At 48.8% G+C, this 25,850-nt stretch overlaps 2 protein-coding genes and 1 long non-coding RNA gene across 3 annotated transcripts; 2 read left to right on the forward strand and 1 right to left on the reverse strand.

The window, feature by feature from the left end:
* Window positions 1-5,696: 5,696 nt before the first annotated feature.
* Window positions 5,697-19,631, forward strand: EXOSC2 (exosome component 2). The gene is made up of 9 exons (XM_032165433.2): window positions 5,697-5,856; window positions 7,446-7,547; window positions 9,521-9,566; window positions 10,103-10,192; window positions 11,267-11,332; window positions 12,781-12,849; window positions 14,038-14,214; window positions 14,945-15,073; window positions 15,589-19,631. The coding sequence occupies exons 1-9, from the start codon at window positions 5,735-5,737 to the stop codon at window positions 15,667-15,669; spliced, it is 882 nt and encodes a 293-aa protein (XP_032021324.1). The 5' UTR covers window positions 5,697-5,734; the 3' UTR covers window positions 15,670-19,631.
* LOC131384345 (uncharacterized) lies at window positions 12,543-24,501 on the reverse strand. Its single transcript, XR_009215099.1, has 3 exons — window positions 24,256-24,501; window positions 13,632-13,798; window positions 12,543-12,834 (listed from the first exon to the last, which is right to left on the reverse strand). It is a non-coding gene; the product is annotated as an uncharacterized LOC131384345 (long non-coding RNA).
* A 958-nt stretch (window positions 24,502-25,459) lies between these two features.
* On the forward strand, window positions 25,460-25,558 carry LOC131384344 (uncharacterized). The gene has a single exon (XM_058444873.1). The coding sequence runs from the start codon at window positions 25,460-25,462 to the stop codon at window positions 25,556-25,558; it is 99 nt and encodes a 32-aa protein (XP_058300856.1).
* Window positions 25,559-25,850: the final 292 nt, after the last annotated feature.

Genomic DNA, 25,850 nt, shown 5'->3' on the forward strand with positions numbered 1-25,850 from the left:
ATTTTTGTATTTTTAGTAGAGATAGGGTTTCACCACGTTGGCCAGGCTGGTCTTGAACTCCTGACCTCAAGTGATCCACCCACCCAGCCTCCTACAGAGCTGGGATTACAGACGTGAGCCACTGCGCCCGGCAGAGAGCTGTTTTAAGGGTCCTGAAATCTGACATGGTATGCCGACATAGAAATCTTTGTTCTAGAAACAAGAGGCAGGGTGCACCGTGCAAAGCTGCACAGGAAAGCTTCGGGTTGGTCAGGAGGCAGAGGGAAGGAGGGCAAAACGTGAGCAAGAGCCTTTATTGTGGTTTCCATGGGAAGGAATGGGTGAGGCAAGGTAAGCAGGCTTAGGATTGGTTGGTTTGAATAACTGCAGTAGGTGCTGGGGTTTATATAAGGGCTTTCCCTAGTTGTCTGGCGTCTGGCCTTGGGATGATCAGGGCAGTTGGATACTGGCCCTGAGTAAAAGAGCCTAATAAAGGAGGTGTTTGTGGGTGTGGGCTCTGGATTGGGTGGCGTGCATTTGCAAGGGTCGTTCTGGGTGAGTTGTTCACTATCTCCAGGAACCGGTTAACCCTGGGTGGGGCAGTCCCTCTGGGAAGAGCAAGTCCCCAAGATCTCAAAGCATCTGAGTACAGAAAAGCAAAGGCGCTGGGCATGGTGGCTCACGCCTGTAATCCCAGCACTTTGAGAGGCTGAGGCAGGTGGATCACCAGGTCAGGAGTTCGAGACCAGCCTGGCCAACATGGTGAAACCCCGTCTCTACTAAAAATATAAAAATTAGCCAGGCGTGGTGGCGGGTGCCTATAATCCCAGCTACTCGGGAGGCTGAGGCAGGAGAATCGCTTGAACCCGGGAGGCAGAGGTTGCAGTGAGCAGAGACCACACCATTGCACTCTAGCCTGGGCGACAGAGCGGGACTCTGTCTCAAAAAAAAAAAAAAAAAAAAAAGCAAAGGCATGCTTAATACAAGGGCCTACTATATATCAAGCATATATAGGAAATGGGCAGTGAACAAAATGGACAGTCCGGGTATTTGTGGGGCTCATATCCTGTGGGAATACAGGCAATGAGCAGACAAGCAAATCTGTATTTTGTAAATATATTGTATTTTTTCAACAAATATTTTATGGCTTCCCTGTGTGCCAGGCCTGGTTCTAAGCATTGATATATGATGAACAGAACAGATAAAGTCCCTGTTTTCAGCACATGCATGTTCTAGTGGGGGGAGACTGCAATCGATGAACAAAAAAAAAAAAAAGAAAATTGAAGCCCAGGCATGGTGGCTCACACCTGTAATCCCAGCACTGTGGGAGGCCAAGGTGGGCAGATCACTTCAGGTCAGGAGTTTGAAACAAGCCTGGCCAACATGGTGAAATCCCATCTTTCCCAAAAATACGAAAATTAGCTGGGCATGGTGATGGGTGCCTGTAATCCCAGGCTGAGGCAGGAGAATGGCTTTAACCCAGGAGGCAGAGGTTGCAGTGTGCTGAGATGGCGCCACTGCACTCCAGCCTGGGCGACAAGAGCAAGACTCTGTCTCAAAAAAAAAAGAAAAACGAAAAATCAGTGACAAGAAGTAAAACAGGATCAAGGGATTAAAAAAAGGACTGGAAAGTTATTCCAGATAAGGTGATCAGGGAAGTCTTCTCTGAGGATGATGTTTGAGCACGCCATGAGTGAGAAGAAGGAGCCAGCCCCACAAAAGCCTGGGAGAAGAGAATTCATGCAGAAAGAGACCAGAGTGAAGGGCCCTGGAGTGATGAGGAGCTTGGTGCTGCGGAACCGAGGGGAAGCCAGCTAGTCTTGAGGCAGGAGAATAGGGTCTGGAGGCAGGGAACATAAGGCTGATTCACACTGACTTTCTAGAACTAAATCAAAAGGAAAACCCCAACTTTCCAAGTCCAAGTAACAAAAGGACCAGAGGCTACTCCCTTAGCAATCCCGGCTTTTCTGTGTGACAGATGAAAAACTGAAAGTACCTCTGATTGGTCCCTTCCCACAACCAGTAAGGCTGGTAGGGGGCCAAGTCTTCATTTGCATAGGAGTTTAACTTTGTAACTTCACTTCAGCCTCTGATTGATCACTTTCCACAGCCAATCAGACATTTGCATAGGCTGTAACTTGTAACTTCAGCCGCTGATTGGCCACTTTCCACAACCAATCAGACTGATCACGGGCCACTCCTTCATTTACACAGGGTGTACACCAAATAACCAATGGGAAACCTTTAGAGGGTATTTAAACCCCAGAAACTTCTGTTAGGAGCCTCTTGAGTTTCTTTGCTTGGGCCTTTCTGGCCCTATGGAGTGTACTTTCGTTTTCAGTAAATCTCTGCTTTTGTTGCTTTATTCTTTCCTTGCTTTGTCTGCGTGTTTTGTCCAAGACGCCGAGAAGCTGGGCACCCTCCACTGTTAACAGTCTGGCTGCAGCATAGTGAGTAACGCAGTGGGTTAGGACGAGAATGAGGTCAGAGACAGGCAGGAGTCAAGAAGTGCTGGAAGCAGGGAAGTGATTTAATCTGTTTTTAAAGCTCCCTCTGGCTGCTGTGCGGAGATTGGATGATAGGAAGGACAAAAGTAGAATTAGGAAGACAAGCTAGGAAGTTATCTCCCTGGTAAGAGATGCCGTTGATCAGCCTGGGGCAGTGGCTGCAGAGAGGCACAGATGCGTGGCATCAGTGAATCTTAGACCTTTTCCGCCACTGAAATTACATAGGGAGTTAAAACACGCACAGACTTCTAGACCTTACCTTTGCAGAGCCTTGTGAAAGGAAAATAAATCTTGGGGCCCCAAAATCACTAAGCTAAAGGGAAAAGTAAGTCAAGCTGGGAACTGCTTGGGGCAAACCTGCCTCCTGTTCTATTCAAAGTCGCCCCTCTGCTCACTGAGATAAATGCATACCTGATTGCCTTCTTTGGAGATGCTAATCAGAAACTAAAAAAAAAAAAGCAACCATCTGTTTCTTTCTTTCTTTTTTTTTTTTTTGAGACGGAGTCTCACTCTGTCGCCCGGGCTGGATTGCAGTGGAGCGATCTCGGCTCACTGCAAACTCTGCGTCCCGGGTTCAAGCCATTCTCCTGCCTTAGCCTCCCGAGTAGCTGGGACTACAGGCGCCAGCCACCATGCCCGGCTAATTTTTTTTGTATTTTTAGTAGAGACAGGGTTTCACCGTGTTAGCCAGGATGGTCTCGATCTGCTGACCTCGTGATCCACCCACCTCGGCCTCCCAAAGTGCTGGGATTACAGGCGTGAGCCACCACGCCCGGCCTCAACCATTTGTTTCTTATCTATCTGTGACCAGGAGGCCCCTTCCCAGCTTCGAGTTGTCCTGCCTTTCTGGACCGAACCGATATTCATCTCATATACGTTGATTGATGCCTCATGTCTCCCCAAAATGTATAAAACCAAACTGCGCTCTGACCACCTTGGGCACAGGTTGTCAGGACCTCCTGAGCTTGTGCCACAGGCACACGTCCTCAATCTTGGCGAAATAAACTTTCTAAATTAACTGAGACCTGTCTCAGATATTGGGGGTTTACAGCCTCAATGCCTAAGGAATCTATACTTTTTACAAGCCCCCTGGGATGTGCTGCTCTGTCTCCGGGTTCCCACTTGTCTACTGGTGGTAAAGGGGTAAGTGTGGCCCGGCTCGGTGGCTCATGCCTGTAATCCCAGCACTTTGGGAGGCCAAGGTGGGCAGATCACTTGAGTTTAGGAGTTCGAGATCAGGTTGGGCAACATGGTGAAACCCCGTCTTCACAAAGCAAATACAAAAAATTGGCCGAGCCTCGTGGCATGTGCCTGTAGTCCAAGCTATTCAAGAGGCTGAGGTGATAGGATTACCTGAGCCCAGGAGGTCGAGGCTGCAGTAAGCCATAATCGTGTCATTGTACTCCAGCCTGGGTGACAAAGACTGTCTCAAAAAAAATAAAAAATAAAAAAGGGTGCGTATGATGATGCAGAAAGAGGAGCACTGCGGATGGGAGAGGAAGAGTCTGTCGTTTTGGATTCTAGTCCCAGTTACGAGTCTGTTTGGGGTGCTCGGTGGCCCCAAGTGATCATCAGGGATAGCAATGCCTACCTCGAAGATGGGCTGAAAGTGAGGAATACATAACATAGTATTTGTAAAGCACTCAGCAAAGGACCAGCCGAAGCACTCGGGTTATGTTTGGTAAAGGGTGCAGGTTCTGGGGTAAATCGCGTGCGGTTGGAACACACATCGGCTTTGCTGCCATCTGCTAATGTGAATTCCATTCCTTTTAGGGCCTCGATTTCCTCCTCCATAAACTGGTATCCACAATGCCAACCTTGTCACAGGCTCCGTGAATGTGAATGCTGTGAGAATGCGAGGGGTAAAGGCGACGTCTCTCCCTCCCGGGAAGAACTTGGATGGTGTCAGGCCTACTCTCTCCTCCGCCTAGGGCCGCTCGCTGGGCCTGGCTCCCTGGCTGCCGGGCTACGCGGGCTCAAAGGACACCATCGCCCTCTTATGGCCGCGGCAGGACTGGACCGAGGGGCTAGGCTCTAGCGCCTTCCTCCAGGCAAGGCGGAGGGCGAGGGTCTGGCAGTCCACTGACCCAGGGCCTTGGGGCACTAGCATTCATGTCATCGACTGCCTGGCAGGGCTGGCTTTCTTAAGTGTGGTCGTGAGCCTTGCTTAAGTGGAAGAAATGCTGTCGCTTTGGAGATTTATAAAACAATTGGCTCGACGGATCTTTCTTCAGGAGGCGGACTTGGTTTACCAGCTTTACTGACCACAGCTGATGCAAATGATTTCATTTAATCCTCTTTAGAGTCCCTGTGCATGGGGAATTACCATCCCCAATTTGTTTCTTGTGAATGCAGGGCAAGGAGAGGGAGAGGGTAGTGGGGGACGGGGAGAAGGGGCGAGGGGTACGCTCCTATTAAAATAGAGCCGCAGAAAAACCCACAGTGACAGCTGTCTGTTCTCCGCTGAATCCTTATAACAGCGCCTGGCACACAGAGAGCGCTCGACTCGCTGTTTAACTAAATGCAAGCCAAGATCTTCGCATTATGTGTGCTCTTCCCTTCCCTACCAAATATACCTGGCTTGCAAGGTTTGACCTGTTTTCTTAGACGATTTTTAACTTGTTTCCAAAAGAAATGTTGGAGTAAATTAGCTTGTTCAAAGGAGTCTTTATGAAAGGACAGAACCAAGTGAAAAGTATCTAGAGCCCGGTTTTGGGGGTATAGATGATGATGTTGAGCCAGCACCCACAGGGCGGCCGCAATGTAGAATCCTGGGGCTACTGGGAACCGTGTGGAAAGGGGCTCTTCTTTCTGTTCAAATAGTGTTTTCTGTAGATCCCATCTCTCCACCCTCCTGAGCTCTCTCTTACAAAATATCGGATTTCGGCAGCTTAGAATTGGACAGAAACTCAGAGGTCCGTTTCTCAATTATATCTAACCCTGGTAAACAATAAATGGGATGATGAGTACAAGACAGTTTTGGTAAAAAGTCACACGCCACACAACGTCAGATTTTATTATTCCACGGGTGCTCCCTTGCCAACAGTAGACATGGCAGCTCGACTCCCTTCCCTTCGGGTTCGCCTTATTGTTGCCAATTGTAAACATGGCCTCTAGGCCGTGAGTTCTCATTGGCAGCTGCCCTGAGTCCCCGCCCTTCCCCGCCCCTCCCAACGCGGCCGGGAGTTGCGGAGTCGGATATCGCGGCTCCCGGCTGAGCTGCGCCTGCGCAACTCATTGGCGCCAAGATGGCGGTGGAGATGAGGCTTCCAGTGGCTCGCAAGCCTCTTAGCGAGAGACTGGGCCGCGACACTAAGAAACATCTAGTGGTGCCGGGGGACACAATCACTACGGATACGGGATTCATGCGGTACGTGGGGACTTGGGGGAGTCGAGGCTTCAGAGAGCGGCTTCAGGGTTCTCTGCACGTGGTCCAGGCCGCGTATCCCTGTGTGTGTAACTCTCCGCGGGACCCAAGGCACTTCCTCTGAGCATCCTACTCGCCTCGCTTCCGAGTCTCGTGCTTCTTGCCCCCTGCATCTTGTGTGTCCCCGTCTGCATTTGTCTCAGCTTCCTGAAACCCTCCACTCCTGACCTCGGGTGGCTGTGACTTTTGGGTCTTCTGCCTGAAGTCCAAATCTTTGAGCCTTCCTTGTGGGAGACCTGGAAAGCTGGGGAGGGTTAGGCGCAGGCTCTTTTCCAGTTTGCAGCTCTCTGAGGGGACGGTGGGCGTTCTTGGCCGCCTCCTCTTCAGTTTAGAATCCGTAATTGTTCGAGCTTAGGGCAAACAGTTACATTGTGCTGCATGCACCCATTTATACACATTTTGAATCTAAGGGGTGTAATATAGTGTATTGTGGTTAAGAGGGAAGGCTCTTGAGTCAGACAGTTGGGGTTCCAGTCCTGCTACCATCACATCTTATTAGCGGCATTGCCTCTCCATGGTCAGTTTCCTCATCTGTAAGACAGTGATAATAACAGTATGATATGGTAATGAGGATTAAATGAGACAATTATGTAAGAAAAGAAGTAAAACCAGCCATTATATCATCATAGATAACACTAGTGTTTCAACCTTTTTTTTTTTTTTGTACATGTATATGTACAAGGGGCACAGCATTCATAGCATCGCCCTTTGCCCTGTTAGTTTAAGGTTAGTGGATACTAGGAAATTTTTTTTTTCTTTTTTGAGACGGAGTCTCTCTTAGATCAGTCGTGCGATCTCGGCTCACTGCAACCTCTGCCTCCTGGGTTCAAGTGATTCTCCTGCCTCAGCCTTCTGAGTAGCTGGGATTACTCATGCGAGCTACTCAGGCACATGCCACCATGCCCAGCTAATTTTTTTTTTTTTTTTTTTTTAGTAGAGACAGGGTTTCACCATGTTGGCCAGGCTGGTCTCGATCCCCTGACCTCAAGTGTGATCTGCCCGCCTCAGCCTCCCAAAGTGCTGGGATTACAGGCATGAGCCACCATGCCTGGCCCCTAGGAAATCTTAAGATTCATTCTTTCATTAATGCTTTCAACATATATTTTGTGCAGTTGGGTTATTATGGCAGAGTGAAAAATCTCTGTCCTGGTGGAGTTCTAACAGGGAGAGATAGATAATAAGCGCAATGAATAAGTTATTCAGAATGTTAGGTAATAATGCAATAGGGTAAAAAGTGGAGCAGGGTCAATGGTATAGGGGGGAGTGGTGGCAACGGGGTGGGCTGTGTTTTCAATGGCACAGTCAAGGTAGGCCTGCTGCAGAAAGTGACACCTGAGCAGACCTGAGTGAGAGGAGTGATGTCCAAGTAGCTGTCTGGAGAAGGAGCACTGAAGGCAGAGGGAGCAGCCAGCACAGAAGCCATGCTTTGCAGGGGGAGCCTGTTAGCTGTGAGGAACCCATTGTTTTTGAAGGGAGAGAGGTCACCTCGAGTTACCCTCCTATCCTTTCTTTGTATCTTCGCCTTGCATCAGGGGCCATGGAACGTATATGGGAGAAGAGAAGCTCATTGCATCTGTTGCTGGCTCTGTGGAGAGAGTAAACAAGTTGATCTGTGTGAAAGCTTTGAAAACCAGGTGAGAACAAAAGGTGTGTATTCCCTTTCTTGCGGCATCCAGGTTGTACTACCAGGCTTTTCCTGCCCCCTCCTTATCCCCCACCCCACCCCTGCCTGCCCTGTCGTGCTGTAAGTCTGAGGTTTTGACCGTGACTATAGGTGGGGTGGTGCAGATCAGTGCAGGCTTCAGAGGTTTCCCCATGTTATGTCACCACTCCAAGCCTTGGTTACCTCCTCTGCAAAGTGAGTATAATAGCATGGCCTACTTCATAGGATTTTTTTTTTTTTTTTTTTTTGAGACGGAGTCTTGCTCCGTTGCCGAGGCTGGAGTGCAGTGGCGTGATCTTGGCTCACTGCAGCCTTTGCCTCCTGGGTTCAAACAATTCTCCTGCCTCAGCCTCCGGTGTAGCTGGGATTACAGGCGCCCTCCACCACGCCTGGCTAATTTTATTCGATTTTTAGTAGAGACAGGATTTCACCATGTTGGCCAGGCTGGTCTCGAACTGCTGACCTCTGATAATTTCCCCCCACTGGGCCTCCCAAAGTGCTAGGATTACAGGCGTGAGCCACTGTGCCTGGCCTAGGATTTTCTTTAGAATTCAGTGAGATGGCACATGTAAAGTATTTAGCACAGGGCCCGATACCTAGAAGCATTCAATGAAGGTTAGCCCCAGAAAGCAAGCCAGTGGGGTTGGAACAGAGTGAGTGAGGGGGAGAGAAGGGGCAGATGTAAGCAGAGAGCTGAGGTGGGCGGGCGTGGGCCTGCCTTGTAGCCAGACTAAGCATTTTGGCTTCTACTTTGTGTAATCTGGGAAGCACTGGAAGGGGTGGAGCAGAGGAAGGACTTGATCTGGACTTAAGCTCACTCTGGCTGCTGATGGGAGATTGAAGGGGGATAGGGCAAGCTTAGGGAGGTGGATTAGGGACCATACTCATGATCTGAAGTGATGGTGGCTTCAACTAAGGTGGGAGCAGTGGAAGGTGGAGGAGTGATTGGAATCTACACAGATTTTATTTTCTGAATGTTTTTTTAAAATCATGAAAAGGTATTGGGTTTTGTATTCTTTGGGCTTTACTGTACATAGGACCCAGTCAACTGTGAATAGAAATAATTTTACTTCTTCCTTTCCAATTTGGATGCCTTTTATTTCCTGCATATGTTCTAAGGGTAGAGCCAACAGGATTTGCTACTAGACTTGTCCAGGAGCGTGAGAGAGAGAGAGAGGAATCGAGGAACTCTCCAAGGTTTTTGGCCTGAGCAACTGAGGGGATGGAGTCACCATTGACTGAGATGGGGATAACTCATCCCCTATCTCGGTTTGCTATGGAGGACTGGGGGGGCTGCGGGAAAGCTTAGTTTTGGGCTTGATACATTGGAAAATGCTTGTTAGTCATCTATATGGCAGAGTTGGGTAGCTAGCAATTGAGTAGGATTTGGAATTCAGGAGACTGGCACAGTCACAGCACAGAGTGGTGTTTTAAAGGTATTAGATTGAGTGGCCGAAAAGTGAAGAGTTCTAAGGACTTAGCCTCAGCACCGAGTACGTCTCATTAGAATCATGGATAAGGAACTAGCTTGAGAGGAGCAGGCAGTGAGTGAGTGGAGGAGACATGAGCAGACTCGTGTGGTTGGCGTCCTGGCTCAGATTTCCCTTCTCTTCCTTTGGCTGGTGCACAGCTCATCCATGTGCCACAGGAAAATAGTCCCTGTTTTCCATTGTCATGTAATCGAACAAAATAGGGGTTTTTGGCTAAATGAACTACTTGGAATAGTGATATGTCTAAGGATAGTTAATGGAGACTTTATACGTGGAGGAATGTTTGAAGTTAGCAATTTCTGAAAATAAGTCCAGACAATATAGTTACATGAATTTGCTGAATGTGGCGCCTATTCCAGGCTTTCACCCTGTCGAACTGACATCTCAAATGGTGTGTGGTCTTGTCAGAAAGTCTGCTCACAGATGGATGAATCCCTTGTGTTTTATCTTTCAGATACATTGGTGAAGTAGGAGACATTGTAGTGGGACGAATCACAGAGGTAACGTCGATATCAGATTGGTGTTTACAAAGTCGAGGCAGGCTGGCGATTTCATTCATGGGACAGTCATTCCACTTGTAGTTAATGAAAAAGGCATTCATTGCATTTGGCTATTGTGTGGCCTCTGATGTAAATATGTGGCTTGTTCGATTTCAGATTACTGGTTAATTTTTGTTTGTTTGTTTGAGATGGGGTCTTGCTCTATCGCCCAGGCTGGAGTGCAGTGGCGTGATCTTGGCTCACTGCAACCTCCACCTCCCGGGTTCAAGCAATTCTCCTGTCTCAGCCTCCCACGTAGCTGGGATTACAGGCACTTGCCACCACGCCTGGCTAATTTTTGTATTTTTAGTAGAGATGGGGTTTCATCATACTGATCAGGCTGGTCTCGAACTCCTGACCTCAAATGATCCACCAGCTTCGGCCTCCCAAAGTGCTGGGATTACAGGCGTGAGCCACCGCGTCTGGCCTTACTGGTTATTTATGATATGAACTCCTGTCCCTGGAGCATGTGTCCAACTGTGGAACTTGGCTTATAGGTTCAACAGAAGAGGTGGAAGGTGGAGACCAACTCCAGGCTGGATTCGGTCTTGCTGCTCTCGTCCATGAACCTTCCTGGAGGAGAGCTGGTAAGGACTACAGCTGGGGCCATGGACTAGGGCCCAGTGGGCTGGGGGGAGCCGTGGGACCCTTTGTTCTACCAGAGGACTTTGCTTTACACTGAGGTTGCCCCTTTGACTCCTGTTTGTCTGTTGTGAAGTTTGCTGCCTGGATGTGTATGTACACTGTTCACCTGGTCCAGGTCTCCCGAAAGAGGGAGCAGTTGGCATATAATAGGATCAGAAACATCCATGGGGTGGGATCCCAACAGAGAGTTGGGGAGAGAAGCCCTTAGATGCTAGTTGTTAATAGTTTTCCTTTTCAGACATATCAGCCTTGCACAGTGAAGATGTTCCTTGAAAAGTTGTCTTTACATTAGTTTTTTGTGAATTGAAAGGCATTTGGTTATTCCAGACAACCACAGTAACCAAGCCACAGCCTTTTGTAAAATGCCATGGTTCAGCTTGATCTTCAGTCCAGCATGTATTTGCAGAGAGGCTTACTGTGCCAAGCTCTGTGCCGAGTGCCAAGCTCTGTGCCGAGTGCCAAGCACGACTGAGTTCCCCAGCAGGGGATATAAGATAACTGACCTAGTCCCTGGCAGTAGAATAAATAAGCTGTGGTTATACAAAAGGAGATTTCAGTGAGAGAAGCTCGTAGGAAAGACAGGCATTGGAGTTGATCCTGGAAGGATGGAGAGACTTTAAATGACTAGTTCAGGGAATCTGAGATAGAGGGAAATGTGTGAGCAGAGATATATCCAAGCAGGAGTTAGTCTGGTCCTGCTGGACCGCAGAGGGCTGTCATGGAAGATGAGTATGGAAATGTTGGCTGGGTGAGATTGGGAGGGGTGTGAATGTTGCTCAGAGAAGGGAGGGAAAGAGGAAGAGAAGAGGAGCTGTGGTAAAGTCTTTTGGGATGAAAAGTCGTGATTATCACTGATTGCCCTCAAGTGGCTTGGGTTACCTACTCCTGCCATAGTTCTCAGTGCTTGAATATTGTGGTTGGCCTCAAAAATCTCAAAAGGAAGTGAAAGAGAAAGAAGTGATGGAGACCTTTCTGAGGATCTGGCTTAAGTAATGTCATTTCTTTGTGTATTTCAGAGGAGAAGATCTGCAGAAGATGAGCTTGCAATGAGAGGTTTCTTACAGGAAGGGGACCTTATCAGTGTATCCTGCGCTTTGCACTCCAGCCTCTTGATGCTTTTCTATGGGACTGGGAAGTGGGCCTTCCACTGTATGTCTCTGACGGAAGAACCGTGTCATCCTTGCAGGGATCCGAGTCTTAGACCAAGTGTCGGGCTCTGCTGCATCCTTTCTCAGTCTCCTTAATTCAGGCTGACTCCCCAGCTCTTGTTCGGACCTGCTGCTAAGTCATTTCTTTGGGTCTTGTAACTTACGGTGGCCTGTGCTTTAGGCTAGGCTTTTGTTAGTGATGTTAACTTTTAGCGCAGGGAGTGGAAAAGGTGTTGTTCACGTCAAGACATTAATGACAGGCCGAGTGTGGTGGCTCATGCCTGTAATCCCAGCGCTTTGGAAGGCCAAGGAGGGAGGATTGCTTGAGCCTAAGAGTTCAAGACCAGCCTGGGCAACATAGCAAGACCCCCCTCTCTACAAAAAAATTAAAATTAGCCGGGCCTGGTGGCACATGCCTGTAGTCCTAGCTACTCAGGAGGCTGGGGCCAGAGGGTTGCTTGAGCCCAGGAGCTCAAGGCTACAGTAAGCTATGATCACACCACTGCGTTCCAGCTTGGGTGACAGAGCAAGACTCTGTCTCTGTTTTATCTTTTTTTAAAAATTATTATTATTTTTTTAAATGACGGAGTCTTGCTCTGTTGCCCAGACTGGAGTGCAGTGGTGCGATCTTGGCTCACTGCAACCTCCGCCTCCCAGATTCAAGCAATTCTGCCTTAGCCTCCCAAATAGCTAGGATTACAGGCGTGCGTCATGCCTGGCTAATTTTTGTATTTTTAGGAGAGACAGGTTTCACCATATTGGCCAGGCTGGTCTCGAACTCCTGACCTCAGGTGATCTGCCCACCTCGGCCTCCCAAAGTGCTGGGATTACAGGCATGAGCCACTATGCCTGGCCTCTGTCTTTTATTTATTTATTTATTTACTTATTTTGGAGACAGAGTTTCACTCTTGTTGCCCAGGCTGGAGTGCAATGGTGCGATCTTGGCTCACCGCAACCTCTGCCTCCCAGGTTCAAGCGATTCTCCTGCCCCAGCCTCCCGCGTAGCTGGGATTACAGTCATGCGCCACTACACCCGACTAATTTTGTATTTTTAGTAGAGACGGGGTTTCTCCATGTTGGTCAGGCTGGTCTAGAACTCCTGACCTCAGGTGATCCACCCACCTCAGCCTCCCAAAGTGCTGGGATTACAGATGTGAGCCACCGCACCTGGCCTTCTGTCTCTATTTTTTAAAAAAAGATATTCATGACAACCAAGGGGAGAGGTGAGGTCACAGTGATGTCCTCTGGGTCTAAGATTGTTGAGCCTGGACCATTGGAGAGGGGAGGAAAAGATGGAGGTGTGGGGTCAAGGGGCAGAGGCTGCAGAGGACAGGACAGCGTGTGGCTGAGGCTGCTGTTTGTTCCTTCATCACCCTGGCCAGGCTGAGGTCCAGGCAGTGTTCTCTGACGGAGCTGTCTCTCTGCACACGAGGAGCCTGAAATATGGAAAAGTAAGTCGGGCTCTTGATGTTCCTGTTTGCTGACTGAGACTACAAGGCTATTTCTGAATCCCCATAGCTCTCTGGAATTCTGGCCTAAAGAACCCCAGTAGCTAAGCATTAATAGAGGCTGGCATCCCACAAACTGATCGTGTTCCTTAAACGTAACATCAGGAAGGTCAGGGTTCACAGGGTCATGGGTCAGTAGCCTTGTAAAAAACAAGTTTTATCCTTTTTCTCCAAGGAGACTGACTTCCACCAGAAGAGCCCCTCCAACTGTGGGCTGGGAGGCGCAGCTGTCTCTCTTCCTCCAGGGGGCGCTGCAACTCAGCACTGGGGCTGAGGCTGTCCTGGGAACAAAGGCAGGCTGGGCCTGGTTAAACAGCCCTTAGACGAACGTCCAATCAGTCCAGTGGATGTTATTGCTGGCAAAGCTTGCCCTGTCATCTGAGCCTCTAAATGGAATTTCACTGCTTTTCTTATACGAAGTTGCATTATTGAAGCTATTATTTTAAGGAGAGCATACTTCCTAAAACGAATTAGGATTTACTAGTCTCTTAGCTTTATCTGGGTGAAGGTTTTTATTTTCTGAGCGGAACAAAAACCTCTTCCCTTAATGGAGTGGCTGCAGCCAGCCACGTTGATGTACCTGGAGTAGGCAGAGGACTGCTGCAGTATGCTGACTTTCACAACCCTGGGTCCTGCGGACTCGCCCTTGGCAGGACGTGGACTTGAGCTGTCCTGCCAGGACCAGACATGGATTTGCACCCATCTCCAGCCATCTCCTTACCTACCCAGAGGCACACATCTCACAGGCAAGATGAGTGGGGTTCAGGTATGAGCTAGGGTCATGGAACAACGCAGTGCTCCTGGGCCAGCAGGAGGCTCCAGCTCACTTCCTCATTGGCTTCAGCTTCTCTAATGTCTGGCACATGAGTTCTGGCTTACAGTGCAAGGAAGACTGCAAAGGGAAATGACAGAGAAGAGTATCGAAAGTCACCTTCTGCTGGGATGTATGAATAGCCTGAGTCCCAAAGTGTTCTCTGCAAAAATGTGTACTATGTGTATGCATGTAGGCGACAGCAATTATAAACAGGAAGGACACCAATTTGAATATACTTAGGATGTATATTCTGCAGTCTCCTTTTCATTCATCCCACTGATCCTGCAGTGACCTAGCTTTGTGATATATTTCTTTAGCTAGGTCAGGGGGTTTTGGTCCAGGTTTCCCCCTCCCTGGTGAAACGGCAGAAGACCCACTTTCATGATTTGCCATGTGGTGCCTCAGTGATTCTCGGCAACAATGGCTTCATCTGGATTTACCCAACACCTGAGCACAAAGAAGAGGAAGCAGGGGGCTTCATTGCAAACCTGGAGGTGAGCAAACACTGTGGCCATTGTCAGTGGGATGGAGGGGGCTCAGTCTTTGCTGTGTTTTTGTGGCCAGTGAAGTTGGTTGTTTTTAGCCATGTTACTGCTGTAGGCTGAGTCACTGACTTTCCATCAAGGTGTGTTCATGAACCCCATATTATCTTCTCTCTTCTAAGGAGATGAACTCAGTGAATGGTTTGATGTTTGTTGGTGGAGATGGCAAAGTTGCAGGGTAATAGCCGAAGAGCCAGTGAAGAAGCCATTCTTTTTCTGTTTTGTTTGTTTTGTTTTGTTTTGAGACAGAGTCTTGCTCTGTCACCCAGGCTGGAGTGCAGTGGTGCCATCTCGGCTCACTGCCAGCTCCGCCTCCTGGGTTCAAGTGATTCTCCTGCCTCAGCCTCCCGAGTAGCTGGGATTACAGGTGTGCCCCACCATGCTCTCCTAATTTTTGTATTTTTAGTAGAGATGGGGTTTCACCATGTTGGTCAGGCTGGTCTCGAATTCCTGACCTTGTGATCCACCCGCTTTGGCCTCCCAAAGTGCTGGGATTACAGGCATGAGACACTGCGCCCTGCCCCATTCCTTTTAATCTCCCTTGGAGTTAGCTGTTTGGTTGATTTGGAGTTCTGGGGTAATATTGTCTGAGTCATAAATGATTTATTTGTGAATTTCTGTGGCTGGTCATGTATTTTGATCCTGTTTATATTTCCCTTCCCTTCTCTGTGTCTCCTTATAGCCTGTCTCTCTTGCTGATCGAGAGGTGATATCCCGGCTTCGGAACTGCATCATCTCGCTGGTAACTCAGAGGATGATGCTGTATGATACCAGCATCCTGTACTGCTATGAAGCATCCCTTCCACATCAGGTACTCTCCGCAGGGCCTCTCCCTTCTTCACTGATCAGTGAGCCGCTCGCTCTGTTGTTTGTTCAGAGACAATATGCACGTATCCCCAATACTTTCCCAACATCCGTCAGTATGAACTGGTCTGAAACAGCCTTAATCAGTGTCTGGTAGATCTTTCCCTAAGATACTTGCAATATTCTCAATGCCTAGTGTCAGTCTAAGGATTTTGGGGCGGGAGGTGTCAGGTGGGACTAGTTTATGAGAGCAACCTCTGGACTGCGTCTTACCTATCGCAAATTTCAGCCAGCTTTTGGATGAATGTCAGAATAATATCTTTGTTCTTGTCGGCTATATCCCAGAGAATCTTGCTGATTTATTAGGCTGCTTCTAGCAGATCATATCTTGTAACGCTTAGTCTCTGAGACATGAAAGGAACACAAAGTTTATGTTAACGGCTTGATTTATGTTTGGATTGGCTTGGTGGTCTGTTTATGGTTGGTTTCTTTTCTGAACAAATGCCTTTTCCCTTTTTTCAGATCAAAGACATCTTAAAGCCAGAAATAATGGAGGAGATTGTGATGGAAACACGCCAGAGGCTTTTAGAACAGGAGGGATAAGGAGGCGCTCCAGAAGGACAGGACTGTGGACCTTGCAGGAGTGAAGACTGTGATGTGTGGTCCCCATATGTGGCTCAGCGAAGACTTGAGAGAGCATCCGTTTGTCTGCATTGACGGCCCTGTGACTGCCTCCAGCCCACAGGCCTGCTTTCTCCTGTCCTAACACCAAGCCTGGGTGGCAGATGAACGGTGCTTCCTGGGTTGCCAGCTGAGTCCCAGCATTAGGGAATAGTTTCAGCTCTTTCAAAGTGCACAGTGTTCCAGTCGAATGGACTCCCATCCTGGAATAATATGGAGAATCCTTTGTCTTCCACTCACTGTCATTCACAAGGCACAGTGCCCCGTGAAATTGCCCCAATAGAAAACATGGCGTCCCTGACCTCCAAATGGTCTGTTTTGGCCTCTATTCCTATATCCTTTAAATGACTGAGAATGTAGCTGGTAAAGTTGGAAGAATAAAGTTAACCAAGCAGGCCAGGTGCGGTGGCTCACGCCTGTAATCCCAGCACTTTGGGAGGCAGAGGCGGGCAGATCACCTGAGGTCAATAGTTCGAGACCAGCCTGGCCAACATGGTGAAACCCCATCTCTACTAAAAATACAAAAAATTAGCCAGGTGTGGTGGTGCGCACCTGTACCAGCTACTTGGGAGGCTGAGGCGGGAGAATCGCTTCAATGTGGGAGGTGGAGGTTGCAGTGAGCTGAAATCGCGTACCGCACTCCAGCCTGGGTGACAGAGCGAGACTCTGTTTCAAAAAAAAAAAAAAAACCAAGCAGCCTTTTGCTTGGTTGGAATCTGATTTTCTGTTGCATATTCCTTGTAGCCATAGATGCGATTATGTTCACACCAGGCTGCCTTAATCTGTCCTGCTTGGAGAGTGACTTGTAAGATGCTGAATTATTCATGATAATAGAGTGAATGTTCTGGGTCCATGTACTCAGATAAACATGAAGAAAATAAGCTAAGAAAAATGGAGACTGGAAAAGCAAAGCTGTTTTCCTCCTATAATTGAAGTAGTGGTGCATTAACTTGTGGATAATTCAGAGTTAAAAGATAAAAAGACGCCAGAGTTCTCGCTGAAGAATGTGAGAATTCCTGTGCATTGTTTTTTCTGATGACTATCTAAAAATGGTGCCCTGATGTAGGTTTGGGGGAACCTTCCTAAAAAGGGTACTATGTGCCTATAATCCCAGCACTTTGGGAAGCTGAGTGGGCAGATCATCTGAGGTCAGGAGTTCAAGACCAGCCCAGCCAACATAGTGAAACCTTGTCTCTACCAAAAATACAAAAATTAGCCGGGTGTGGTGGCACAAGCATGTATGTAGTCAGCTACTCAGGAGGCTGAGGCATGAGAATCGCTTGAATTCGGGAGGCAGAGGTTGCAGTGAGCTGAGATCGCACCATTGCACTTCAGCCTAGGTGACACAATGAGACTGTCTCAAAAAAAAAAAAAAAAAGGGAAAAAAAAAAGACGGTCGGACATGGTGGTTCATGCCTGTAATCCCAGCACTTTGGGAAGCTGAGGTGGGTGGATCACAAGGTCAGGAGATCAAGACGATCCTGGCCAACACGGTGAAACTCCGTCTCCACTAAAATACAAAAAAAAAAAAACCATAGCCGGGCATGGTGGCTGGCACCTGTAGTCCCTGCTACTTGGGAGGCTTAGGCAGGAGAAGGGCATGAACCTGGGAGGCGGAGCTTGCAGTGAGCTGAGATTGTGCCACTGCATTCCAGCCTGGGTGACAGAGTGAGACTGTCTCAAAAAAAAAAGGACTATATGCAAGTGCTGTTTTCACATATGTGATGAACTATTTGTTTGTTTGTTTGTTTTTGAGACAGAGTGTCACTGTGTTGCCAGGCTGGAGTGCAGCGGCTCGATCTCGGCTCACTGCAACCTCCACCTCCTGGGTTCAAGCAGTTCTGCCTCAGCCTCCCAAGTAGCTGGGACTACAGGCATGCGCCACCACGCCCAGCTAATTTTTGTGTTTTTAATAGAGATGGTTTCACCATGTTGACCAGGCTGGTCTCGATCTCTTGACCTCGTGATCCACCTGCCTCGGCCTCCCAAAGTGTTGGGATTACAGGTATGAACCACTGCACCCAGCCATATTTTTTGATATTTATAAACGTCTTTTTTTTTGTTTTTTTGAGACGGAGTCTTGCTCTGTCACCAGGTTGGAGTGCAGTGGCATGATCTCAGCTCACTGCAACCTCCGCCTCCTGGGTTTAAGCGATTCTCCTGCCTAAGCCTCCTGAGTAGCGTAGCTGGGATTACAGGCACGTGCCACCACACCCAATTAATTTTTGTATTTTTAGTAGAGGTGGCGTTTTACCATGTTGGCCAGGATGGTTTTGATCTCCTGACCTTGTGATCCCCCCGCCTCAGCCTGCCAAAGTGCTGGGATTACAGGCGTGAGCCACTGTGCCCAGCTATAGATGTCTTAACATCGTTTTCTGTTCTGTTGTTCTGGGTAATAATAAGGAGCTGAGGACAGCTGAGGAAGGGCTTGGTAAACAAAATGCCCTTCCGACAGAGCCCTAACTACTCCACGTAAACCTAGGACAGTCTCAATGGTAGTAACTTTGAACGCTGCATTTGATAACTTTGAAATACAACTTGGCGCTTTTTCATTAAATGGTATGCTTCTCTATAACAACACAATAAACAACTTCTTACCTCACTTTCTTTTTTTGAGACAGGGTCTTACTCTGTCACTCAGGCTGGAGTGGGGTGGCATGGATCACGGCTCACTGGAGCCTCTACCTCCCAGGCTCAAGTGAACCTATCTTAGCCTCCCAAGTAGCTGGGTCCACAGGCATGTGATGTACCACCATGCCTGACTTTTTTTTTTTGTTGTTTGTTTTGAGAAAGGGTCTTGCCCTGTCACCTAGGCTGGACTGCAGTGGCACAATCACATCTCAACCTCCTGGTCTCAAGCATTCTCCAGCTTCAGCCTCCTGAGTAGCTGGAACTACAGGTGCTGAGCCACCACATCCAACTAATTGTTTTTGTTTTTGTTTTTCGGTAGAGATGAAGTCTCACTACGTTGCCCGGGCTGGTCTTGAACTCCTGACCTCAAGCAACCCTCCTGCTCAAGCCATCTTCCCACCTTAGCCTCCCAGAGTGTTGAGATTACAGGCATGAGCCACTACGCCCTGCCTTTTTTTTTTTATTTTTACAAATTTTGTTGTTGTTGCCCAGGCTCAAGCAATCCACCCACCTTTGCCTCCCAAAGTGCTGGGATTATGTGTGTGAGCCATAGCTCCTGGCCTCTTTTTTTTTTTCCCTATCCAAAGTTATATTACTAGTTTTGGGGAGTTGGCAGACAATTGAATATTCTATAGGCTGTGTTGCAGCTTTAGATGGATCGACCTGTCATGTTTTTGAGGTTATCCAGGCTGTATACCTCTGGAGAGAAGGGAATGGCAAAGAGTGGGAGTCTGAGTCAAGTTTGGTTTTGTTTTTTTAAGAGACAAGGTCTCTGTAATCCAGGCTACAATACACTGGCACGATCATGGCTCACTACAGACTTGGGCTCAAGCAATCTTCCCGCCTCAGCCTCCTGAGTAGCTGGGTTTGGTTTTCCCCAGGGCCATATGTCAGCTTACTTACCCTCCTCACTTGGTGTCTCCCAGCCTGCCAGCCTATGCTGTTCATCCAGTATCTGCTGAATGGTGATTACCTACTAAGTGGAACTAATATAAAAGTCTATCCACAAGCAATTTTTGGTGATTAGTTCCTTGCAGTGGCCCACTAGAGGGCGCTGTTGTTAAGTGTAAATCCAGTAGGTGTTTTTTTTGTTTGTTTTGTTTCTTTTTCTTCCAAAAAATGGAATAAACTGAAATCTTTACATGGTACTGAATCCCTTTAGCAACTTGGGGGGTTGCTTTAACTGAATCACTTTTAATTAAAATATATGAACGTGAAGGGATTTATTCAATATTTGACAATATTACTCAATATTACTTTTTTTTTTTTTTTGAGGCAAAGTCTCGCCCTATCCCCTAGGCTGGAGTGCAGTGACGGGATGTGAGCTCACTGCAACCTCCGCCTCCCGGGTTCACGTGATACTCTTGCCTCAGCTTCCTGCATAGCTGGGACTACAGGCACCCACCACCATGCCCAGCTAATTTTTGTTTGTTTTTCTGAGACAGAGTCTCACTCTGTCACCCAGGCTGGAGTGCAGTGGCGTAATCTTGGCTCACTGTAACCTCCACCTCCCGGGTTCAAGCGATTCTCCTGCCTCAGCCTCTAGAGGAGCTGGAACTACAGGCACGTGCCACCATGCCCAGCTAATTTTTTGTATGTTTAGTAGAGACGAGGTTTCACTGTGTTAACCAGGATGGTCTCTATCTTCTGACCTCATGATCTGCCCGCCTCAGCCTCCCAAAGTGCTGGGATTGTAGGCGTGAGCCACCGCGCCCAGCCGAATTTTTATATTTTTAGTAGAGATGGGGTTTTGCCATGTTGGTCATCCTGCTCTTGAACTCTTGAATTCAGGTGATCTGCCTGCCTTGGCCTCCTAAAGTGTTGGGATTACAGATGTGAGCCACTGCACCCAGCCAAGCGATATTTATTTCTGATTGTCAGGCATTTGCCAGGCTTTGGATTCTAGTTTTTAAGCCCTTAAAACTATCATTCAGGGCCTACGTTCTCAGGACCTCTTGAGACTGTGCCTCGGTTTTTTAAAAAAGGATCATTCTACAGTATCATACAGGCATTTTTAAAGTACAGTGCATCGGCCAGGTGCGGTGGCTCACACCTGTAACCCTAGCACTGTGGGAGGCTGAGGTGGGCGGATCACTTGAGGTCGGGAGTTCGAGATCAGCCTGGCTAACATGGTGAAACCCCATCTCTACTAAAGATACAAAATGAGCTGGGCGTGGTGGTGGGCGCCTGTAATCCCTCAGGAGGCTGAGGCAGGTGAATTGCTTGAACCCGGGAGGTGGAGGTTGCAATGATCTGGGATCGTGCCACGGCACTCCAGCCTGGGTGACAGAGTGAGACTCTGTCTCCAAAAAAAAACAAAAAGTGCATCTCTAGAAAAAAATATTAGAGTCTGGGCATTGGACATGGGGCTCACCTAAAACGAGAAAATAGCAAAGTGGAAAACTAGGGATAAGGCTTTAGATCAGGTGCAGTTGACCTCTGCTGTGACTCCCAGGAAGCATAGTCCCAATCTTTGTGGAAAACCAAACGAGATCTAGTTTGATCCTCATGAACCCTGTCTCTACAAAACACCACCACCACCAAAAAAAAAAAAGAAAAACGTAGGTGTGGTGGCATGTGCCTGTAGTCCCAGCTACTTGGGAGGCTGAGGCCAGAGGATAACCAGAACCCAGAAAGTCGAGGCTGCAGTGAGCTGAGATTGTGCCATTGCACTCCAGCCTGGCCAACAGAGTAAGGCCCTGTCTTCAAACAAACAAACCAAATTTAAAAAACCCAAAACCCTTGTAAAGTAAGCTATGACCTCCATTTACGGGTGAAGAAATGAACTCAGAATTAAAGGGACTTGATGAAGCCCCTTTGCAATTGTGAATCAATGTAGATTTAAGCTCTAGGGAGGTGTCATAATGCAGTCCTTTAGAGGATGGACTGGGCTGACTGAAAGTTTGGACCCAGAAATTTAATTCCAGCATTGAGGCTGATCTTTTCTTTGGATTTTTATTTTGCTTATTGCCCATCCCTCCATGTAGGTTCCATGAGGGCAAGGGTGGGTCTCTTCCCCCACCACTGTGTCTCAGCACCTAAAGCAGTGCTTCACATACAGATATTCAGTAAATGCTTCTTAAGTGAATTGTTATTTATTTATTTACTGAGACACGGTCTCACTGTGTCCCAGACTGGAGGGCAGTGGCGTGATCTCAGCTCACTGCATCCTCCGCCTCCCAGACTCAAGCAATTCTGCCTCAGCCTCCCGAGTAGCTGGGATTACAGGCATATGCCACCATGCCCGGCTAATTTCTGTATTTTTAGTAGTGAGGGTTTTCACCATGTTGGCCAGGCTGGTCTCAAAACTCCTGACCTCAAGTGATCCGCCTGCCTTGGCCTCCCAAAGTGCTGGGATTACAAATGTGAGCCACTGCACCCAGCCGTGAATTGTTAGTTTAAAAAAATGTGTATTAGGGGTTCTGATTTGACTGCTCAATTTTAAGCTAAACTAGAGAATAAAGAATGTGCACGATGGCTCACGCCTGTAATCCCAGCACTTTGGGAGGTTGAGGTGGGTGGATCACGAGGTCAGGAGATCAAGACCATCCTGGGTAACACGGTGAAACCCTGTCTCTACTAAACATACAAAAAAATTTAGCCGGGTATGGTGGTGGGCGCCTGTAGTCCCAGCTACTCCAGAGGCTGAAGCGGGAGAATGACATGAACCCGGGAGGTGGAGCTTGCAGTGAGCTGAGATTGCGCCACTGCACTCCAGCCTGGGCGACCGAGCGAGACTCCATCTCAAAAAAAAAAAAATGGAGAAAATGACTCAAGTATGAATGGGAATAAAAAGAAAGCACAATCTCCAGAAGGAATAATTAGGATATAATCAGGATAAGATAATGGGTAAATAGGCCAAGTGCAATGGCTCATGCCTGTAATACCAACACTTTGGGAGACCAAGAGGGCGGATCACCTGAGGTCGGGAGTTTGAGACCAGCCTGGCCAACATGGCGAAACTCCATCTCTACAAAAATACAGAAATTAGCCAGGTGTGTGGTGTGTGGTATGTGCCTGTAATCCCAGCTACTTGGGAGGCAGGAGAATCACTTCAGCCTGGGTGGTGGAGGTTGCAATGAGCAGAGATTGTGTCACTGCACTCCAGCCTGGGCAACAGAGCAAGACTCTGCCTCAAATAAGTAAATAATAAAGATAATGGGTAAATAAAGGAGAACAAGGGCATTGACAGTTGAAGAATGACACTACAGAACTAAGATTGTCAGCCAGATGATTTTGTGAGAGAACAAAGCTAAACCAAATCACATCCGAATTTTTAAATTCCAGTTTTAAATCTAGGCACAATTTTTCATGTTTTCCATTCAGTACCTTCCAAGTAACTAATTCCTCTTGAAACCAGTATCAAAAGTAAGTGTCATCTTTAAATGCAGCAGAAATATTTCTAAAATACTTAATAGCTGAATGTACAACACTCATCATGCAGCTGTTCCTCCCATATTAGTAGCAACTTGTGAAAAATCAGTGGTCTCAGATCAACAGGTTTTTGATACTGAATGGTACAGTGGGAACCATAGGTTTTGGAGCAAGGTCAGTCTGGGATGAAATTGTGACTGTCACATATTGGCCAAGTGACCTTGGGTAGGTAAGTCACATCTCTGTTTCCCCATCTGTATTATGGGGAATAGTATTACATGCCTCACTGGGCTATAGTGAGGATTACATGAGATAATGCAGTTTATGGAGTGTAAACAGTGCTGGGTGTAAAGTAGGACCTGTGATAAGTGGATCCCTCCTTAGAAACGGGATCTCGGGCCGGGCACAGTGGCTCACGCCTGTAATCCCACCACTTTGGGAGGCCAAGGTGGGTGGATCACTTGAGGTCAGGAGTTTGAGACCAGCCTGGCCAACATGGGGAAACCCCGTCTCTACTAAAAATACAAAAATTAGGCACGTGTGATGGTGTATGCCTGTAATCCTAGCTACTCGGGAGGCTGAGGCAGGAGAATCGCTTGAACCCGGGAGGTGAAGGTTGTGGTGAGCTGAAATCCTGTTACTGCATCGCAGCCTGGAGCGAAACTCCATCTGAAAAAAAAAAAAGAAAGGAAGGAAGGAAAGAAAAGAAGAGGAAAAGACAAGGAAAGAAAGAAAGGGAGAAATGGGATGCCTGTCAGGTGCATCGCTCTGGGGAGACGTGGAGAGCCTGTAATAGGGACCAAGGTGCTTTTTAGTCGCAGAACATGGATTATTTGTCGGGTGTGGCTTTGGCACATCTAGGTCATTGGTTCTGTAGACTTGCTAAACCCAACCATCTGGGCATTTTCTCGGCTAATATAGAGGATGTTTTCATGTGAACACGTGTTCACCTGTGAAATGATTATAATGTTAAAGGTTCGTTCCGGGGCAAACATCTGATAGCGCCTGGCAAACCCAACAAATGCCTTTTCTGTAATGAGTAAGCCTCCTAATGCCCAAAGAAACAGTTGAATTCGTTAGCAACATGTCGGATGTTTTCCCTATGTCTGTATATTTCTTGGCTAGTTTTTTCTTGTTTGTTTTTTTGTTTTTTGTTTTTTTTTGAGACGCAGTTTCACTCTTGTTGCCCAGGCTAGAGTGCAATGGTGCGATCTCGGCTCACCGCAATCTCTGCCTCCCGGGTTCAAGCGATTCTCCTGCCTCAACGTCCTGAGTAGCTGGGATTACAGGCATGTGCCACCACGCCCGGGGAATTTTGTATTTTTGGTAGAGACGGGGTTTCTCCATGTTGGTCAGGCTGGTCTCGAACTCCCGACCTCAGGTGATCCGCCCGTCTCGGCCTCCCAAAGTACTGGGATTACAGGCGTGGGCCACCGCGCCCGGCCCGCTAGTTCTAATATTTATGCTTTTTGGAGGGTAAAGGGGTTGAGAGGCATCAAAAACCTTGGTTTCTAGGAGCGAGCCAAATTTTCTCCCTTAGAGACTGAAAGAAGTTATCCGACTCCGGTTCCAGGAAAATCCAATCCGCAGTTTTTCCCTCGCTTTGGCTCTTCCAGGTCTCACTACTCGCGCCGGGGAGACACGGTCCGGCCTACGCTAGGCCGGCCAGAGTCTACCAGGTCCCAGGAGGGCGGGGCCGAGCCCCAGCAGTCGGGGCCCGGGCCAGGAGTCTTGGTGCGGGCGGACTCGGGCGCGTGCCGTGGGACCACAACTCCCGGCACGCACCGCGGACTGCGCCGAACACGGTTGGCTAGGAGATCCAGCCCTACTGCCCCCCCAGCGGCCAATGGGACGGAGGAAAGAGCCCTGACCCGGATTCTCGGAGGCCAATGGCAATACAGAGGAGGCGGGTGCTTCCTTACCACTCACCTTGCGCTGAGAGAAGCCACATTTAAAAGGTCGCGCCGGGCCGGGCTTTCGCAGGCAGTGGGACCAGAGCCGGGAGGCGCGGCGGTGTCCCGGGAAAGCGGCTCTGGGGGCATCCAGGTCCCCTCGAGGCGGGCTCCGGACGTCGCCGTGGGCGGGGCCGAGGGCGGGGCCTGGCCTCGTTGTGGAGCGGCTCGTAATCCATCATGGCGGCTGCGGGGTTTGGTGTCTGTGCCTGAGCAGCGCTGGAGCCGGAGCCGGTTCCCGAGACCTGCGGCTGAGGAGCCCCTCCGCTGTCCACGGCCCCTACCGGCGGGGAGCGGCTGGGTCCCTCGGCGGAGCTCGGGGGATGTGACTGCCTGAGGGCGGTGGTGGTGTCAGCGTCCGGGGCCGGGGGAGGGGGTGTCTCGGGCAGAGACCCCCGGGCTTGGGGCAGCTGAGGCGGCCGGGCCTCCTCTACACGGGGCCCGCCTTCCGCTGTCTGGGCTGCGAGAGTCCTTCGTCCCTTACAGCCCCGCCCCGGCTTTGGGACACTGGGGATGGTCTGTTTCCCCCAGCTTGGGACACCCCGTTTTCCGAGGCGTGGAAGAGCGTCGCCCCGGAGTAAGCTGCCCGTGCCGCGCCCCGGCAGCTTCCCTCAGCCCCGAGCCGCCCCTTTTTCCGGATCCCGGCCCCAACTTTGGCCACGGAGCCTCCCATTCAAATCCGTCCCCTGCTGTCAAGGGGTCTCCCCTTCCCCCAAGGTGGCTCCCGCGAGCCTCTAATGCTCTGACTTCTTCCAATGTCACCTACGGCCCCCTTAGTCTCAGCTCAGCCAAAAACTTTAATGCAAAGGAAAAGTCTGGATTGGTTCCACAGGCCTTTTAAAAAGCGGACTTAAAAGTTGCTGGCAATGCATTCCTTTTCGTCAGAGTCGAGGGCAAACTCGCTGAAATCTGGGTGACCCGTGTCCTTTTCCGGAGAGCAGAGCAGAGAAGCGAGAGCGGCCACTAGTTCGGCAGGAAATTTGTTGGAAGATGAAGAAGCTAAGATAGGGGGTTGGTGACTTCCACAGGAAAAGTTCTGGAGGAGTAACCAAAGACCATCAGCGTTTCCTTTATGTGTGAGAATTGAAATGACTAGCATTATTGACCCTTTTCAGCATCCCCTATGAATATTTCTGTTTAGTTTTT

This window comes from Hylobates moloch, unplaced genomic scaffold (assembly GCF_009828535.3).
Source record: "Hylobates moloch isolate HMO894 unplaced genomic scaffold, HMol_V3 SCAFFOLD_10, whole genome shotgun sequence".
Classification (NCBI taxonomy): domain Eukaryota; kingdom Metazoa; phylum Chordata; class Mammalia; order Primates; family Hylobatidae; genus Hylobates; species Hylobates moloch.

Bases quoted from the DNA above. Each gene is read 5' to 3' on its own strand.
- LOC131384344 (XM_058444873.1), top strand. From the start codon at position 25,460: ATGTCACCTACGGCCCCCTTAGTCTCAGCTCAGCCAAAAACTTTAATG.
- EXOSC2 (XM_032165433.2), top strand. From the start codon at position 5,735: ATGGCGGTGGAGATGAGGCTTCCAGTGGCTCGCAAGCCTCTTAGCGAG. The intron at 10,193-11,266 runs GTAAGGACTACA...TGTGTATTTCAG, and splicing joins ACCTTCCTGGAGGAGAGCTG to AGGAGAAGATCTGCAGAAGA. The intron at 12,850-14,037 runs GTAAGTCGGGCT...ATATTTCTTTAG, and splicing joins GGAGCCTGAAATATGGAAAA to CTAGGTCAGGGGGTTTTGGT.